This window comes from Podarcis bocagei (genome assembly GCF_964188305.1).
Source record: "Podarcis bocagei genome assembly, chromosome: 10".
NCBI classification, from domain to species: Eukaryota; Metazoa; Chordata; class Lepidosauria; order Squamata; family Lacertidae; genus Podarcis; species Podarcis bocagei.
The window spans coordinates 11429915-11449908 of NC_138135.1; the positions used below are offsets into that span (position 1 = coordinate 11429915).

General features: G+C 46.9%; 1 protein-coding gene and 1 long non-coding RNA gene across 10 annotated transcripts in view; one reads left to right on the forward strand and one right to left on the reverse strand.

Annotated features, from left to right (window-relative positions):
• Nucleotides 1–2900, forward strand: part of PFKFB3 (6-phosphofructo-2-kinase/fructose-2,6-biphosphatase 3) — an 83908-nt gene extending 81008 nt beyond the window's left edge. For all 9 annotated transcript variants that reach the window (XM_081210088.1, XM_081210085.1, XM_081210087.1 and 6 more), the window contains one exon: nucleotides 759–2900. In XM_081210088.1, coding sequence (XP_081066214.1) covers nucleotides 759–765 — 7 coding nt within the window. In that variant the 3' untranslated portion in view covers nucleotides 766–2900. The remainder of the gene's footprint in view (nucleotides 1–758) is intronic.
• Nucleotides 1–19994, reverse strand: part of LOC308595853 — a 222866-nt gene that overhangs the window by 99358 nt on the left and 103514 nt on the right. The gene's annotated exons all lie outside the window — the stretch shown is intronic.

A 19994-nucleotide genomic window follows, 5' to 3' on the forward strand; every position in this document is an offset into this window, starting at 1 on the left:
AATATGATAGAAAAGAGTCACAAAAAACAAAAGCAAAACACAGGGAAAATACAAAATAGAAAACAGTTAACATGGGGGGGAAAAGAAAAGAAAAAAATCAATAATTTCATATCTTATACTTCATTTACTAATTTCCTGACCTCCTCACACCTCCCTTTTTGTATTCCTGTTCAAATATTTAATTCAGCAAATCCTTACCCTCTATCATTTATCCTTACTCAGATATACACACTTTATATACCTAAAAAGAAAGAAAAGAAAAACAAAGAGAAAAAACAAAGAAAATCTCCCCCCCCCCAATTATATACGTACCAATTTGATTGATGTTGGAGAGAGACTGAGTTGAGAAATAAGATGAAGAGCACGTATTGTATTAGATAAAATGTAAAAGAAATATACAATAATATGAGTACATTCATTTGTAAAAAAAAAAGGAATATACAACGGGATAGACGGGAAGTCCAATGTGCACGAGATGAATTTAAAGTGTCTGTCAGAATTCAGGCTGAGGGACTGGTAGGAGATGCAGTGAGAAGCTCCTTTTACACCTTGCGACTTGGCCTGCTTCCTTCAGGACGGCCTGTGTGCCTAGTGGCTACTGCCTCTGCTGGATAATGCAGAGCTTTCTGCACCTGCTTTTCTCGTTGTCCTCCCTGCCAACTGCATGCAAAGGCTGCCTCGCTTCTCTTCTGTCCCCCTCCGAATGCTCAGCTACCGGCTCAAAGTTTGCTCTCTCTCTCTCTCCCTTCCGCTTGCAGAACATGAGCACGACCCGCACACAGTCTTGAGTTTCTCCAGGCGATGTTTAGGAAGGCGGAAGAGCGCGGACGGAAGGAAACTCAGCCCGCTTGCGTCGCCCCGCTCCGAAGCTTGCGTCTGCCTGTGTGTGTGTGATCTCCATTCAACGCGAGGCTATTCCCTTCTCGATCTCCATAAGCTGATCATCTGCCTGTTGCGTATCGGACTCTGTTGCGTATCGGACTCGACACGATGGTGTTTTTTTGGGGTGGGTGGGGAATAGGGGGGATACACAAGAGAAGAAGGGAAGGAGAAGGAACATCGCTTTAGAATGCAAAATGGAGGTTCATGGTTGCTTTCCCCCCACCACTTTTTGAGATTTTGGTAGACTAAAGTGTCGTCCTCTGCAACATCCTTGCGTCCCCCGAGTTGTTTTATTATTATTATTATTATTATTTCTAAAGTGACACAGTTGCCTTGCAGAGAAGAAGAAAGAAGAAAAAAACTGGACACTGTGCTGCTTTCTCAGCCTTTGTAAATAAACGGATGTTGGTTCTTGGGGTCTGTGTGGAGAAAGGGGGGCGTGGGGAGCATAAAAGCACCTTTTGCGACACCTGCATGTCTGCTTTTAATTTTGCCGCTTTGCACATCTCTCCCCCTCTCCTTTTTTTGCAGCTACAAAAACAAAGCGCGCGCGCGCACACACCCACACACCCTGGATATCAGAGAGGGATGTAAGGATAGTTCTGTTGTTCTTTTGCAGCCAGTTCTGAAGCCACTTGCAAGCACCATAGCCACTGGCTTTGTTAGGGTGGCCGAGTGTGATTTTTAACAGAGTGGGAAAGTGTTAGGAGTGCAGGACTTTACAAGCCACGCTTAGGATTAGCGGCACAGGGGTAGGCAACCTGGTGCCGGCCAGATGTTGCGGGACTACAACTCTAATCATCCCTGGCCTTTGCCTTTGTTTGCCTGGGCTGGTGGGAGTTGTAGTCCGGCAACATCCCGATGGCTGCTCGTGGAGTGGGAGAGTGAGCAATGACCCCCAAGGAATAAAGGGGGCAGGTCAATTTCAGAAAGGTGGGTCAGCAATGCCTGCAGTGCCTACTTTGGCCCACGACAAAATCCTTGTGCGTGATCTTTTGAAAAAATTAAGAGCTGCTCTTGGCTGAGAAGTTTTACTGGGGGCGTCCGTAGCATGCAAGGTGGGTTCTACGTGTGTGCAAGCAGTTGAAAAGACTCTTCTACTTTTTTACCTTTTGAAAAAGCATTGGGTGGTTTTGAGCGTTAGTCATTCACCTGTTGGAACGGGTGACTTCTGCTCATTTCAGAGTGGCTCACCTGGAATAAAACCCCATTTTCTCCTTTTGAGTGTGTGGGTTCTCCTATTGCTTCTCCTACCCCCTCAGCCCCTTCTGCTAGGATTTTATCCTTTATCAGAGGAAGAGTGGCTTTATTTTGCACATAGCAAGTGGTATGTTCCCCCCCCTTTCTGCCCCAACTAGGTGTGGTTTGCATTTACCTAGGCCTTGCGTAGAGAGAAAAAACACTTTTACGCAAACTCGTCTTTTGCTTGGTTTTATAAAGCATGAATTGGGGGAAAAAATTGACAGGATTCCTTTGCTTACGAGAAGGAAATCCTGGAACAAACTTAAATTATTCCTGCTTCAGGAATTTTGAATGAAAGAGGGAACATGTGGACCTTGCCTGTGTGTGTCCTTGTTGTGTGTGTGTGTGTTGATCTGCCCTGGAGTGGGGAGGCACAAGAAGCAAGGTTTGTGTGTGTGTGTGTGTGTGTGTGTGTGTGTGACCCTTGTGATAGTTACAGGTTGATTGGGGAAGGTGATTGAAAACCACACCAACAACTCATTCTCTTGATTGTGTTTTTCCTTTGATACTTGAATTTATATTTTTATCGGTTTTTTAATAGCAAAGTGCTATTTATTTATTTAAGGGAAGTTGCAGAGCTGAGAGGAGGTCTCTCCCCCCCCCCCCCCGGCCTGGACTTGTGTGATGTTAATTCTGTATATATGTATGTAGCTGGGTTTTTGAGGGTTTTTTTTTTTGCCTGAGATGAAACAGTTTCAGCTTATAAAACGAGGTCTGCCTTTTGGAAATTTGTATATTTTGCAGCTGCTGGACCAATTAAAAATCTTGAAATAGAAGCCTGCTGGTGTGTGTTGTCTTTTGTTTCTTCGTTGGATATCGATAACTGTGGTTTTGATGTGATCTCGGAAATAACTGAGAGCCTGCACCCAGTCTCTCTTTAAATCCCTTTCCTGCCCCTCTCTAATTTTATACAGTGGTACCTCGGGTTAAGAACTTAATTTGTTCCGGAGGTCCGTTCTTAACCTGAAACTGTTCTTAACCTGAGGTACCATTTTAGCTAATGGGGCCTCTTGCTGCTGCCACAAAATTTCTGTACTCAACCTGAGGTAAAGTTCTTAACCCGAGGTACTATTTCCAGGTTAGAGGAGTCTGTAACTTGAAGCGTTTGTAACCTGATGTACCACTGTATTCATTCAAAGAACTCAAATTATCTTTTTTTAATCCTCACAACAACCCTTTGAGGTAGGTTGGACAGAGAGGGAGGCGTAGGATCACCTGGTGAAGGTCCATGGTTCAGTGAGGATTTGAATTTGGGTCTCCTCAGTCCACATCCAACACTGATCATTGCGCCACACTGATTTTCAGTGTATCCTGTTTGGGGTTGGGCTAGATGCCCTTTGGTGTTCTCTTCCAGTTCTGTGAGCTTGAGCGCTCTCTGCCTTTGCAGCTCTTGCTCAGACCCACCTCTCTTCCCCCATCCTTTTCAGTGGTCCATTCCCTCTCTTTCTCCTATCCTTTCCCCCCAAGCGTCTCCATGGGTTCGGTTTGTGCCCTGCCCTTCAGCTTGCTGGCAGGGCAAATATGAATAGCAGGCGCTGTGAAATGCGAAGAAAGATCAGGCCTCACCAGATTACACAACTGAAGGAATGGACTGAACGTCCAAAACCCGATCAGATACAGGGCACAGAGAGATTTGGCCGAGGTGCAATGGCTCAAATACACGTTCCAGTTTTATTTCAGCTGCTTGGGGAGAAACCAGGTATAATTTCTATGCCGCTGCTTAGAACATACAAAGAAGACATTGCTAAGTGTCTCTCTGGCCCATTTTGAAAGAGAAGGTAGTGAGATAAGAGCTATTCGTCTGCAGTTTGGTTACTAAATTCTTCCACTGCACAAAAGGTGATTCAAGGATATTTTAATCCTCAAATAGGCCCATCTTTGTTATCAATTGGACTGCCTTATTATGAAAGCCGGGCTTCAAACATTCGGTCTGGCTTACAAACAGCAGCTTTAAATATTTTGCTTTATTCCTGCTGAGACTCCCTCTGCAATAGAGAATATTGACTTTGGGTGCATCCTAGAGTGTGTTCTATGTGTGGGGTGAGGGCCGTGCCTGTTAAGCGCAGATGTTGTCCCACACAGCCTCAATATGCACCCATAAAAACATTAGAAGATCCTGCAGGATCAGCGCCAGGTTCCTCTAGTCCAGGCCTGTGGGAAACCAGCAAGCAGGATTCGAACACGAGCCCTCGCCCCTCCTGCGGTTTCCAGCAACCTGTATTCAGAATCACTACATAGCCATTGTGGCTAGCAGCCACTGACAGCCCTCCTCCATTAATTTGTGTCATCTTCTTTGAAAACCATCAAGGCTGGTGTCCGCCACTGTTTACAGTGGCAAGGAGTTCCACTGCTTAACTCTACACTGTGAAGGAGTACCCAGCATGCTCCCTTGCAACAGCTCATCGCAACAGAGGGATAGAACAGCAGGTTGTCCAATATTAACAGTTTGGAAAACTGGGTCCAAGCTAACAGTGGATTTCAGTAGGGGCAAATGTCAGGTTCTGCACTTAGGGATAGCCAGATGCACAAATGTAAGATGGGGAACACCTGGCTTACTAGCAGTACATGTGAAAAGGATCTAGGGCAGGGGTCTGCAACCCGCGGCTCCGGAGCCGCATGTGGCTCTTTTACACCCTTGCCGCGGCTCCGGGGTGGATACTAGCGCGGGGAGCATTGTGCGCCCCGACACTCCCCACTGTGGCGGGCGCTGTACTGGCTGTGACATCGCATGGGGGCAGTGCATGCGTTAGTCACGCACCGTCCCGACGTCACCTTCCCGCCTGCCCACCCGCTACATTGTAAGGGGCATGTACGCTGGTCACTGCATTGAAAGGGGGCATGTACGCTGGTCACTGTTTTGAAGGGGAGTGAAGAACACACACACACAAAAAGGCAACTTGTTAATTTAACGTTCATTTCTATGAGGAGGAGTAATTCTGAGGGGTCAAAAAAAAATAATTAAAAAAAGGTGACAAAAAAGTTATGTTTATAATGGCGAGTTTTGCGGCTCCCAGGTTTTTTTTCCTTCGGAAACGGGTCCAAGTGGCTCTTTTTGTCTTAAAGGTTGCAGACCCCTGATCTAGGGGTCTTGGTAGACCGCAAGCTTAACATGAGTCAACTCCCAAAAGAAAAGAGCTTTTGTTTCTTTGCAGGCAATAAAATCTCATTTTGGAGAGATTAATTTGTTCATGTGCAGCATCTTGTTGAGTTGGGAACCAAAGTTGCACGGCTCCTTCGCTTGTTCCAGGAATCCGGAAGGGCGTGGGGGGGGAGGCTACTGAGAGCCTGCTAAGCCACACCCACTGGCAACCTGAGCTCAGGTGATCTCTTTCATGCAGGTGTGAGTCAGTAACTATATTACAACTGAGGGCTCCAGCTCATTGGTAACTTGCACGCCCAATAGCAACTTTCCCCAAACTGGTTCTTTCCAGATGTTTGAGACGATGACTCCCATTCCCATCATCTGTGACCAATGTCTATGCTGGCTGGAGTTTATGGGAGTTGTAGTCCCCAACATCTGGACGGCATCAGGCTGGGATTTCTGTGGCCGTGATTGTATAGTGGTTAGTACTCTGCATTGTGTTGGACAGACTAAGAGAAAAAGACAACAGTGACTTTGAAAAAGAATGGGAACCATTTATATTATACTTGCAGAAACAAAGAAAGTTGATAGACTTGATGGCAGGATTTAAATAAACATTCACACTATTAGAAAATGTTTAGAAGATAGAGAAATATGGTGTATTTACTTTTATGTTTTTAGGTTTGATGTTATGTTATTAATAACGTTTTCTGTGAGGAGGTAGCAAAGTGGGTGAAAGGAGAAACAAACAAGAAGCGGAAGTTGGGGGAAGCCTAGGAGGGGAGGGAGGGAGGAATACATAGTAAATGTTAAGAATTTGAGATGTATGTAATGAATGAAAAAGGAAAATGGAATAAAAATTTTATTTTAAAAATAAAGGTTGGGAAACATTTGTCAGTATGATCTCACCGTCAGCCACAAAAGAGATGAGGTGCAAGTTTGGGGACTACCACCCCTTCCAACAGAAACAAATGGTGCTTAAGACCCCCTTCAACAAGAACTAACCCACCTGCTCTCAGCAGCCAGAAACACCATAACCAGACACTGGAGAGACCTGTCAGGAGTAAGCATGGACCAATGGTACCAAATAGTATGGGAAACAGCCCTACTAGAAAAATTAACTTATAAACTGAAACTGACACGGGGACAAACAGAAGAAGACGCCTTCACCCCGGTATGGCTCCCCTTTATCACATGCACAGCCCAACAGGACAGTGACAATAATCCACCAACAGCATACAAATCAATACGGCTAACCTGACCCAAAACACCCACCCACCTCACCCACACCCGAAAACAAAGATCACCACAGCCAATCACAAGCAAACAACCACACCCTAGGCCAACCCCAACCTCTCTCACCACCAAAGGAACACAAGTGAACAGCACAAGCAACGCTGACACCAAACCCTACTTACATTAAGCATAACAGAAACATCGCCACCCGACCCCACCCCTATCCATCCTCCCTCTCTCCACCCCCCTTTCTTTTTTCTTTTTTCTTTTCTTCTCCCCCTAATGCCTCAACAAATGAAACGGATTTGTAAAAATGTTACATGAAAAAAAAATACGAGGCACTACACTTCTGTAAAGCAAGAAAATCCTGAATAATAATAATAAAAATAAACGTTCTCGCCATCACCTCAAAAAAAACAAACCAAGAAAAGAAAACCCAACCTGGTGCCTTTCTGAACTACAGCTCTGAGACACCAGGTTAACACATTGCTTCTCCCTTCAGCTCCCTTGCATAAGTGAGACTTGGCTGACGCAGAACGCTCCTTTACCAATTCCTCTTTTTTTTTTTTGGAGAAGATGAAACTATCTTTCGTTAGCCAGCTTTGGCTGACTGTAAGCATAAGTACACTTTTGAGTTACACAGAGCTCTGTTGGCCTAATAAAGGATAGCTTCTTACCTATTTTATATTTCTGGCACCGACACGGCAGTTACAACCTTTTTGTAAAGTTGGTCCCACTTTTACATTCTCTCTCTCTCACCACCTCTTCTGCTTCGATTTGTCTACTTTCAGAGTTAGTAAATCAAGAGAAAGGAGGAGAGTGTTTCTGAATTGCAAGGTAAAAAGAAGAGCAGGTTGTTGTTCTTTAAAAACTAAGGAATGTAAAATGACTAAAACACAGTCACGCCCACGACATCACACACCCCATATTCCATCCTGATCACCCCCATCACCAGCAATACCAGTTGCTTTCTTTAATTTCTGCTCCCCCCACCCTTGCACTCAAGGTGGAATGCTTTTCCTATTCCAAATAAAGACATCTTTGTTGAAAAAAATAAAAATAAAATAAAGGTTGGAATTGCTGTGATTCTGCATAGAGCAGAGGAAGATTCGGTGTGGCATGGGTCAGCAAGCTAGAGGGAAGTTGTCCAGTATGAATGATAGTCTTGCTGAAGACCCTCTGTGATGAGCTATGTACCGTATTTTTCACTCTATAACATGCACCGGACCATAACACGCACGTAGTTTTTAGAGGAGGAAAACAAGAAAAAAAATATTCTAAACAAAATAGGGGATATATGATTTTTGTGGTTCATGCTGTGGCCACAGAAATGTGATCTGACAGTGAGTTTGGAGTAGCCCAATGCAAAAATCCTGAGGATCCATGTGGATCCATGCTTTGTAACCACGGAGGAGGGAAGGAAGAGGAACCATGGATCCTCTGCTCACGACTGCAGCAGATCCCCATCACCACCCGCAGGCATTCGCTCCATAACACGCACAGACATTTCCCCTTACTTTCTAGGAGGAAAAAAAGTGAGTGTTAGGGTGCAAAAAATACGGTAATCCAGGCATCACGCAGAAGGACATTTGGGAAGCCTGATTGAGGCCAATATGTGGACCAGTGATGGCTACATTACAATGGGCTCTGGCTCACTTTGCATTGCCTGTGGCCTGGAATGTGTTTGTTCCCATCATCCTTTCGATAGCCCTCTTCCCCAAACCTGACGTTCCAGAACAAAAGAGGGAAAATCCTGCTCATCCACACACACACACACATACACCCACACCCACACCCACACACCTGCTTTCTCTCGGGCGCTGTTGAGCCATGGATTTATGTAACACGAAGATCAGCTGCTTTTTTGGTACAGAGAGATGAGCAGAGGATGACATTTGGTAACCCTAGTCTGGGGTCAGTGGCAGAGGATAAATTCAGACCGTTGGGTTAGAAGATAACGACAGGGATGGAGCTGGGTCATGTGCCCTATTTTGCAGAGGGAAGCCCTCTGTTCGAAAGTCTCCCCTACACAGAGCCTGCAGGATCAGGCCCACAGCTCATCTAGTCCACCAGTCTCAGTGCTATTCAACTATAATTTCCACAGAGGTGGAGCCATGGAAATCAATGGGCATAACGTTGTTGCTGTTGTTGTGACTGAATTTGTATACCACCCTATACCCGCAGGTATCAGGGCGGTTCACAGGGTAAAAGCAGAATATAAAACCACAAAATACATAAGCAAAAGAAAAACAAATCAATAACACCCCCCACCCAAAAGCAAGTGTTCAGAAAATACTTCTAGAAGTAATACACATCATAAATCTGGAAGGAAAACTGAGGAAGACTGTATTCAAAATACAAGATTAAAATACAAAAAGTTTTGTTCTATTTGTACAAGACTTTCACATGCTGGAAAAGTGTAACATAATACATATTTCATGTAGTATATGACTTAAGCCATATTGAACAGCAGATCCACTGAAATTAATGGATTTAATTTAGTCATGATTAGTTGTGTTCATTAATTTCAATGGGCCTACTCTGAGTAACTGGGTTGCACACCACCCTATGGTCTCACAGTGACCAACCAGATGCCATTGAGAAGCCTGCCAGCACAGAAACGCTCTCCTCACTTGTGATTTCCCGGAACTAGAATTCAGAGGCACTGGTTTGCATTCAAAGTAAGGCCAACTAACTCATCCCATCTGTGCAAGGATTTAAGCTTGAGCAATGCAACTTCCCCTTGCTCCTCTCCTCGCACACAGCCTAAATCTGAATAAGATAAGATAAAACTTTATTCGCATTAGCCAATGGCCATAGCAACAGTAAAACATTACAGTATATGCAGGAAAGGAAATTTGATATAAGAGCACAATTTAAAGTCCTGAATCAGCCGTCAGTGAGTGGCCCTTATTCTGATCACCCCTGCTATGAACCTAGCAACCTTTGCTGTTATCTGCTCATTTTGATCTGATAGATGAAAGGACATTGTGGTAGTGGCTGAGCGCCCTGGGATGGTTAGTACGAGTGGGTGATGATCTCGTTCCTCAGGTCTTTGTAGAGAGTACAAGATACAAGGACGTGTGCCGCTGTTTCAGTGCTACCATCTCCACAGGGGCAAAGACGCTTTTTCAAACTCATGCTGGTAGCTTCGAGAACACTGTCCAACCATCTCGTCCTCTGTCGTCCCCTTCTGCTTGTGCCCTCCATCTTTCCCAACATCAGGGTCTTTTCCAGGGAGTCTTCTCTTCTCATGAGGTGGCCAAGGTATTGGAGCCTCAGCTTCAGGATCTGTCCTTCCAGTGAGCACTCAGGGCTGATTTCCTTAAGAATGGATACGTTTGATCTTCTTGCAGTCCATGGGACTCTCAAGAGTCTCCTCCGGCACCAGAATGCAAAAGCATCAATTCTTTGGCGATCAGCCTTCTTTATGGTCCAGCTCTCACTTCCATACATCACTGCCGGGAAAACCATAGCTTTAACTATGTGGACCTTTGTCAGCAAGGTGATGTCTCTCCATTCTTAGGGAAACCAACCCTGAGTGCTCACTGGAAGGACAAATCCTGAAGCTGAGGCTCCAAGACTTTGGCCACCTCATGAGAAGAGAAGACTCCCTGGAAAAGACCCTGATGTTGAGAAAGACTGAGGGCACAAGGAGAAGGAGACGACAGAGGACAAGATGGTGGGACAGTGTTCTCGAAGAGACCAACATGAGTTTGACCAAACTGCGGGAGGCAGTGGAAGACAGGACTGCTTGGCGTGCTCTGGTCCATGGAGTCACGAAGAGTCGGACATGACTAAACGACTAAACAACAACCAGACGAATGTGGAGAGGCCCAAACACCAGCCCCATTTTGTAAGCCTGAGGGGAAGTGTCTCATGCTAAGAGTCCTTAGAAGTTCTCTCGCTTGCTGTTCCCAGCCAGCCAGCAGGGAGGATCATAATGTTGATGTGATCTCTCTGAACCTCTCTCTAGAAGGGAATTTGTAAATGGCAAATCGTTTGTGACAGTCCCTTGTGGCTCCTATCTGACTTCCCTGTCTCCTCTGCCCTCCCTTTTGGAAACCGGATTACATAATGTCATCATGACAAGACTTCTCAGACTTCTAAAACCATGCTCTTAAAGAAGACTTGTGTGAGGGTTTGATTAGCTGCTTGTGCGTGAAAACGTGCTCCCTCAGAGTTTGTGCGCCCCCACAAACCTCCGTGTGTGACGGAGCTCCTCAGACATGTCTGCTCTAGTCACTAGTAGAGTCCGACAGTGGCTGTCTGCGGAAGCGTTTCCAGCAAAGAAGTTCCTTAACGGAAACGCGTCTCCTGGACTCACGGCGTGACAGTTTCCTGCGAGGTATGGGTCTCCCTATGGGAGACTCCGATACCTCCCCACTGTTCTCGCTGGAAGCCTCCCTGAGCCCTCCCTCCTGCTCGCATTCCCTCAGAGACCCACTCCTCCCCCTGCTGGTCCCTGCTTCAGCAGTTGAGTCTCTTTCATCCTGCCTGAGTCCCTCCACCACCTGATGCTCTGATGGCAGTTCCCTGACATCCACCTCCCCTCCAGGGCCCCCCTCACCCCCTCCCAATTCCTCCCCCCTGGGAGGTGAAGGGCTAAAACCCCGAAACGAATCTTCCTCATCTTCTGACGTCTCGAACAATTCTCTCCATCGATCGTCGTCCTGGCCAGCTGAATCCTCCTCCTCTTCAGAATCTGGGAACCCCTCCAACTCCTCTTCCTCGTCGGTGGTGGCAAAGTATTCCCTTCGGAACCTCGCTACAGGCTGAGGTTTACGTGGGAACCTCTGATGAAAAGTCTCTATTAAAACCTCGTCATTGACATCCTCTGCCCTAACCCAGGTGTTTTCCGACTCCGGTTCCCCTTCCCACATTACCAAATACTCTACTTGATCTCCCTTCCACCTGGAATCGAGGATCTCCGCTACATGGTAGCTGTGTTCCTTCTCCTCCATTGCTGGTCCCCTAGTGACCCTCCCCTCACTGTCTCCTCTATACGGTGACAGCAACGACCTGTGAAAAACTGGGTGCAGCTTCATGTGGTTCGGTAACCGGAGCCTGAAAGCCACTGGATTGACCTGCTGTATGACTTCAAACGGACCCAGCCTTTTGGGTCTTAATTTCTTACAACCTCCTTTGAATGGCAACCCTTGGGTTGACAGCCACACCTGGTCCCCCACCCTGATGCTTTCACCTTCCCTTCTGTTTTTGTCTGCTTGCCTCTTATATTCCTCCTTAGCCCTGTTTAAGTTGAGTTGGAGCTGGCGATGGATCGCTTCCATTTCTTCCACGAACTGTTCTGCAGCTGGAACGCTCCAGTTCTCCCCCTCCCCCCCTGGGAAGGCTCTGGGATGGCACCCGTGATTAGCCAAAAAGGGGCTCATCCCCGTGGACACGTTCTCTGCATTGTTGTAGGCAAATTCTGCCAACGCCAGCTTCTCCACCCAATCATTCTCTCTGTCATTAACATAACACCTCAAATATTGTTGGAGAACCCCATTTGCTCTTTCCGCCTGCCCGTTGGTTTCAGGATGACGGGCCGTCGAGAAATTAACCTCTACATGCAGTAAGCTCATGAGCTTCCTCCAGAACCTGGAAGTAAATTGTTTCCCTCGGTCTGAAACCACCCTCAAGGGGGCGCCATGCAACCTAAACACATTCTCTACAAACAATTTGGCGGTTTCTTCTGCTGTAACCGCATGTGAGCAGGCTATGAAGTGGGCCATTTTAGTTAACAGGTCTACTACAACCATGGTGGCTGTTTTCCCTCTAGACCTTGGCAGATCAGTCATGAAATCTATTGCCACTGCTTCCCACGGTCTCTCAGGTGTGGGCAGTGGTTCTAATAAACCAGCCGGCGCCTGCCTCTCCCCCTTGGCTCTTTGGCATTGTTCACACCCTCTCACATACTCCCGCACATCTTCCCTGACCTTGGGCCACCAAAATTCCCTGGTAACCAGCCACATGGTTTTGTGTTGCCCAAAGTGCCCTGCTGTGGGGCTATCGTGCAGCTGCTTGAGTACTTTCTCCCTCAATTCCCCTTCAGGTATATATAACGCTCCCTTATAATACAATGCCCCATTTCTCTCCTCAAAACCACCGGGTTTGTCTTCCTCCCCTCTGAGATCCCTGAGTTTCCCCTGGGCGTATGCATCCTGCACCGTACCCTCTACCAATTCCCTTTGCCCCACCAAAGTCGCCCCACACACCCAGCGGTCCTCTGGAATGATATGGGTTTCTTCGGGTGCTCCCTCCCCCTCCAAATATTCAGGTTTGCGTGAGAGAGCGTCCGCCCTAACATTCTCTGGGCCTGGCACATAACAAATCTCAAAGTTAAATTTGGAGAACTCTTGGGCCCATCTCAACTGCCTTTGGTTGAGCACTCGCGCCGTTCTCCAGTACTCTAGATTTTTATGGTCCGTGCACACTTGCACTTTATGTTGTGCACCAACTAGCAGATGCCTCCATCTCCGGAACGCCTCATGAATAGCAAGCAGTTCTCGGTCGTACACCGTGTAGTTCCTCTCGGATTTGTTCAGCTTCCGCGAGAAGAAGGCACACGGACGCCACTCCGACTCCTCCTTCCCCGGCTGCAGAAGAAGCACCGCCCCTATGGCTCTGTCAGATGCGTCTGTTTCAACCCTTAGCTTCTTTCGTAAATCCACATGCAGAAGTTGTTCTTCAGAGGCGAAGGCCCTTTTCAGTTCCTCAAACGCTCGCTCCGCCTCCGCCGTCCATACAAACTTCTTCTTACTGCTGAGACAGTCAGTGATGGGCGCCGTCAGATGGGCGAAGTTGCGGATGAACTTACGATAAAAGTTTCCAAACCCTAGGAACCTCTGCACATCCTTCTTGGTTTTGGGTGTTTTCCATTCCAGCACTGCCTGTACCTTGCCGGGATCCATGGCCAATCCCTTGTCTGACAGGCGGTACCCCAGGAATTCCACCTCCTTGGTATGGAACCGACACTTCTCCAGTTTGACCCACAGCCTGTTGGCTTGCAGTCTGCTCAACACTTCTCTGACGTCTCTCACATGTTGCTCCTCATTCTCAGAATACACCAACACATCATCTAGAAAGGCAACGCAATTCTTGTAGAGCAAAGGGCCCAGCACGTGGTTCATAAAAGATTGAAAACACGCGGAGCCTGCTTGTAATCCAAATGGCATAACGAGGTATTCAAACGCCCCCAAAGGGGTAAACATGGTGGTTTTCCATTCATCCCCTTTCCTTATGCGTATCAGGTTGTACGCCCCCCTTAGATCCAGCTTTGTGAAAATCTTTCCCTTCCTCACCATGGTCAAAATATCATCAATTCTGGGCATAGGGAACGCCACCGGTTCAGTCACTGCATTCAGCCGCCTAAAATCACATACAAGTCTCGGCTTGTCCGCATTTTTTTTGTCCACAAAGAACACTGGGCTCCCCCCTGCTGCTTTGGACTCTCTGATGAAGCCTCTCTTCAGGTTCTTGTCAATGAACCCTCGCAACTCCTGCATTTCCCTGTCTGACATGGCATACAACTTGCCCACGGGAAGCTGTGCTCCAGGGAGTAAATTGATCTGACAATCAAAGGGTCTATGAGGTGGTAGTTGGTCAGCTTCCTTCTCGCTGAACACGTCGCTGAGATCTGCATACTGTGGTGGTACCTTCACCTTCCCCATTACTTCAGTCCCTGCTAGGGTGGCTTGGGCCCCTACTGAACCCTTCTCCCCTTTGCAGTGTTCTAGGCAATGTGCTGAACCAAAGGACACCACTCTTTGATGCCAGCCAACCAGCGGATCATGTAGAGCTAGCCAGCTCATTCCCAAAATAATGGGAGCGCCTCCCAGGGTGGCCACATTAAACGCTATCAGTTCTGTGTGCCTAGCCACCCTCATTATCATTGGGACAGTCTGCAAGCGGACTCCTCCTCCCAACAACTCCCTGCCATCAATCGTGGTCACCTGCAGGGGGTTGCTTAAAGGGATGGTCTGTATCTGGTGTTCAGCAGCAAACTCCTTGCTCATAAAATTGCAGGAGCTGCCTGAGTCCAATAGCGCCTTTATTTTTAGGGGGTGCCCATTCTGCAGCTCTAGCGACACTTCAATCACTAGAGCAGGTCGAGGAGCTTCTGGCACGGGCACTTTCACTGCTCTTTGGCCTGGCTGCAGTGCCCCAATTGTGGCAACCAGGCGTTGGCTTTTACCTGCTCCGCTCCCCCTTCTTCTCCCCCCTCAACAGCTCCCACCATCCCTTGCCATTCCTTCCTCTGGGGGCAGACTCTGGCAAAGTGGCCTGGCTGTTGGCAGAGATAGCATTTCCGGGGGCCCTTTCCCTCCTTCTTAGCTCCCTCGCTGGTTTTTGAAAATGCGCGCGCGCGCGCTGTTCCGATTTCCATCGGCTCTGCCGGCGGGAAAGCTGGCTCAGGAATGTCTGGAATGCGGAACTCCTTCCAACGTTCCCCTCTCCCTTCCCGCCTCTCCAAGGCTCTTGCCTCCTGCCGCGCTCCTATGGTCAGCGCAGATTTGGTCAGCTGATCCATAGACTCCGCCCTGGGGCTCCGTGCCAGCTCGTCTTTCACCCCCGAAGAAAGACCTTCTTCAAATAGCATTTGAACGGGTGCCGCCGATAAATCCCAACTCAGTCTGTGAATCAGCATGGTAAACTCAGTCCAATATTCACGGACAGATCGACTCCCCTGCTTACAAGCCATTAGCTGTCTGCGCACCACCCCTTCCTCAATATCGCTGGAAAACATGATATCCATTGCACGAAAGAACTTCATTGTGTCCTTTAGTATGTCATTGTGCGTTGCCATTAGGGGTCGAACCCAGTCTCTAGCCCCTTTCTCAAGATGCCCAATTACAAAAGCAACTCGCGATTCCTCATCAGGGAACTCATCGAACTGCACATTAAGGGCATATTGCATCTCTGTCCTAAAAGCATGGTAGTCCTTGGGGTCCCCCCCAAATTTCTGCACCAATCCTGGTACCTTTCTGGGGAATTGAGTGGCTCTCCCCTTCTTGTCTGCATCCTGAGCCCTTCTCTCCTCCAGCCTCGCCGTCTGCAGGGCCAGTTGAACCTCCAACGCTCGGTATCTATCTTCCAAGCTTGGACCAGCTCCAGCCCCTGCTCCTCCGGTTCCGGTTGGTTCGCTCATGATGCCTTCTCTTGCACAGGCAGCGTACAAAGACTGTCGGACTGCTGTGAGGGTTTGATTAGCTGCTTGTGCGTGAAAACGTGCTCCCTCAGAGTTTGTGCGCCCCCACAAACCTCCGTGTGTGACGGAGCTCCTCAGACATGTCTGCTCTAGTCACTAGTAGAGTCCGACAGTGGCTGTCTGCGGAAGCGTTTCCAGCAAAGAAGTTCCTTAACGGAAACGCGTCTCCTGGACTCACGGCGTGACAGTTTCCTGCGAGGTATGGGTCTCCCTATGGGAGACTCCGATACCTCCCCACTGTTCTCGCTGGAAGCCTCCCTGAGCCCTCCCTCCTGCTCGCATTCCCTCAGAGACCCACTCCTCCCCCTGCTGGTCCCTGCTTCAGCAGTTGAGTCTCTTTCATCCTGCCTGAGTCCCTCCACCACCTGATGCTCTGATGGCAGTTCCCTGACAACTTGCTTTTGTGGAAACAACTGTTATAAGAATTTTAAGGTCATATATATATATTAGATTAGATGTTTATAAATGTACCAAGCAAACACATACAAATATGTAAACCACATGTCTTAAACCCACAGAAAAGTCCTGAAACCATTTTCTCTCTTCCAAATTGACCTCAAATATTTATCTGCAAGGTCGAAGGAAACGGGAAATCTCCCCATTGTCTCTTTGCTCACAAATCCTGTCTCAAGGGCACATTTAAGATATGAATAGGGTGAGCCTGTGACCTGGATTCAGGAGTTGAGTAGTTATCATAACAAAAGAGTGGCCAGGATGCCCAGGTAATCCAATCTAGTAACCTAGCAGACAGGAGAAAAAACAAGGCACTCAGATTTCTGCTGTAGTCCGCCCCTTCTCTGATGTATCTGGGTGGTGGTCTTGGGCTACACCCCTTCTGTGATGTATGTATGATGTTTCTGGGGGTGGTCTTGAGCTACAGGGTGGGCAATTTCAAAGTCTATATAAGGTCTTGCACACCTTTGTCCAGGGTCGTCCTCCTCCTCTCTCCTGCGTTTTGGGAGAGCACCCTGTTGCAACAGCTTTAATAAAGATCAGGCTTATAGCCGCTTTGCTTTTGTGTATCCTGGTCTCTGTTCATTTCCTGACTGGTTTGAGCCTTAAAAGATACGCTCTCTCCGAAGGTCCAGTCTTCCTTAAGAAGCTGAACCCTCTGAAGGCACCCCTCAATATTCTTATTTCACAACTTAAACCACTCAAGAGTTTTCCAACAGGAAATTCAATGTCAGAGAGAGCTAAGAAATGATAAAACGGAATTAATATTATGAGACACGTAGGAGGCACAGGGATTATACCCCCCCCCCCATACTGGAAAAAAATTGCTGTTGTATCTGCAGATAGAGAAAGGGAGTTGATATATATGAAACAAACAAAATAACCAAACAGATAAATAAATTCCATCCAGGTTTATTGGAGAATTAGATATGTTTCTGAATGATTATTCATGGAGGTAAAGAAGAATTATATCTCAATAACATAAAAAGTAGCAGAATTCTGTAGTTGAATTAACAGATTTGCCAATAGTCTTGTACCATCTGGATGAATTATGTGTGAATATTAAAAAGTTTTCATTATAATGGATCAACTGTATCTTCTACGTTGTAAATTTTTTTAAAAGCAGTTATTGCTTAGGTGTAGCTACCCCTATTGCTTTGCTTTGTTCCAACAATTTGATCCGCAGGCATTAATCAACGATAACATCCCCTCCATGCTTTGAGAGTGTGGTGTAGTGGTTAGAGCATTGGAACAAGGTCTGGGAGAGCAGGATTCAAATCCCCACTTGACGAGAATGCTCATGGGGTGACCTTGGGCCAGTCACTGCCTTTCAGCCTACCTCACCACGTTCTTGGGTGGATTCAGTAAGGAGGTGGGGGGGGGGAAATCCTGTATGCCGCCTTGAGCTTGAAGGAGACAAATGTAAATAAATAAAAATAAGTAAATAAAAGGCACCTTCCAATTTCTTCCTAGTGGGAAGGTAAGAATATGGATTGCTCATTTGAGTACACATAATATTTGGCAGTTTAGAGCAGGGGTAGGCAACCTAAGGCCTGGGGGCCAGATCTGGCCCAATCGCCTTCTCAATCTGGCCTGCGGACAGTCCAGGAATCAGCGTGTTTTTACATGAGTAGAATGTGTGCTTTTATTTAAAATGCATCTCTGGGTTATTTGTGGGGCATAGGAATTCGTTCATTTCCCCCCTCAATATATAGTCCGGCCCCCCTTAAGGTCTGGGGGACAGTGGACTGGCCCATGGCTGAAAAAGGTTGCTGACACCTGGTTTAGAGAGAGAGTTGAAGCCCCTTCAACCCATTGGTCAATTTGTGGGAGGGCGTTTTTAGGTCTGTGTTTTCAGCTATGCTCCCTCAGTCATTTTTAAAGCTTTTGGGCCATCTGTATGCTGGTGCAAAAGCTAGTTCCTGATTAAATCAGTCTGGTCAGGCACCTAATAGGTAAAGGTAAAGGACCCCTGGACAGTTAAGTCCAGTCCAAGGCAACTATGTGGTTCCAGTGCTCATCTCACTTGCAGGCCAAGGGAGATGATGTTTGTCCACAGACAGCTTTTCAGGTCACGTGGCCAGCAGTACCAAACTGCTTCTGGTGTAACAGAACACTGTGGCGGAAACCAGAGCAGATGGAAATGCTGTTTACCTTCCTGCCACAGCGGTACCTATTTATCTACTTGCACTGGTGTGCTTTCGAACTGCTAGGTTGGGCAGGAGCTGGAACAGAGCAACAGGAGCTCACCCCGTTGTGCGGATTCAAACTGCCAACCTTCTGATCAGCAAGCCCAAGAGGCTCAGCGGTTTAGACCACAGCGCCACCCACATCCCACAGGAGGGGTGTTGCAGGCATGGAAGTCAGCAATCTCTAATTGCACAGGGGTGTATTTTTTCGCCTGGAAAATAAATTGGGCCGCAAGCTGTGGGGCGGGGCGGGATGAGAAGGCAAATGAAGTTTGACGCTTTCCCTGCAAATCTGCCATGCGTGTTGAAAGGATCTAGAAAGCAATATATTGTCAGAGGGCACCTCCAAGCAGCAAGCCAGGAAGGGGTTAAGGATGCTCAGCCAACCTTCCTGGACCAGAGTAGAGGGATGTGGGTAGAGTCTGTGCTCTGTTGCCATGGTGACCGACTGAAGCAAAGGCCAATGAGGATGACTCTTGAGGCCTGCTTGAAGGTAGGCTGCTGGTTTTTCATTGGATCTCTGGAAAGATCAGGCGATGAGCTGCTGATGTGGAAAGGAGGAGGAGGGGGGAAGAGAGGAGCAGCTTGCTCAGAGAAAGAAGAGGAGAGGGTTAGATCAGAGCAGTGCAGGCCCAAGACATTTTGCTACTTGAAATTGTGCCCCACCCACTTCCATCCCATCATATGCAGAAGCCGGCTGGGCTGGTTACCGGATCTTACTTCAGTACTGGCAATAGAAAAGGCTGTGGATGCAGGGCTGCTTGAAATCTCTCTCTCTCTCTCTCTCTTTTTGGGTCCAGTTACAGATAGGTAGCCGTGTTGGTCTGCCATAGTTAAAATAAAAAAATTCCTTCCTGTAGCACCTTAAAGACCAACTAAGTTAGTTCTTGGTATAAGCTTTCGTGTGCATGCACACTTCTTCAGATACACACTTGTCTCTTTTGGGGGAATGCTTTATTGACTGAAAACTTTATAACAGAATTGTACAACAGATATTATAGACAAAATGAAAAATACAAAATAAACGGTTCTTCATTCTTTAACTAATGCATGCTTTGCACATCCATTTGTGATTAGATTTTTCAGGTCCTCCGATCTTCCCCTTGCATTCCCGAATTAAATTCCTAAAATACACACTTAAACTTTACTTTCTCCATATTATTTGACTTACTATAAATTTTATTTTATACAATTATCCTATCTACACACCGAAGCTCAATCAAAGCCTATCAACGAATTGATCTTTCGACAATGTTCTTTTACATGAACTCTCTATATATCCCACTTTCTGGAAAAATTTTCATCTGTTAACGTCTCTTAGCCTTGCTGATAATCTCACCAGTTTGGCATAATCTCTTATTTTATTTTGTCTGATTTAGATGGGTATCGTCTCCCTTCCAACCTTTTGCGATTATAATTCTGGCAATGACTGTAATGTACACAAAGACTCTCCTGTATTTTTTTTGAGATTTCATTTTCCATAATTCCTGGCAGGAAAGCTTCAGGGTGTGTGTGTTTTTTTTTTTTTTTAGGAAAGAAGCATTTAAGCATTTCTTAAGCTCATTGTAAATCATTTCCCAAAATCGTCTGATCTTTTTACAGTTTCACCACATGTGTCAGGGACGCGGACTTAGAAAAAATATTGGGGGGGCCCGGGAAAGCTCATGAATAATAAATAAGCTCATGAATATGCAAATAA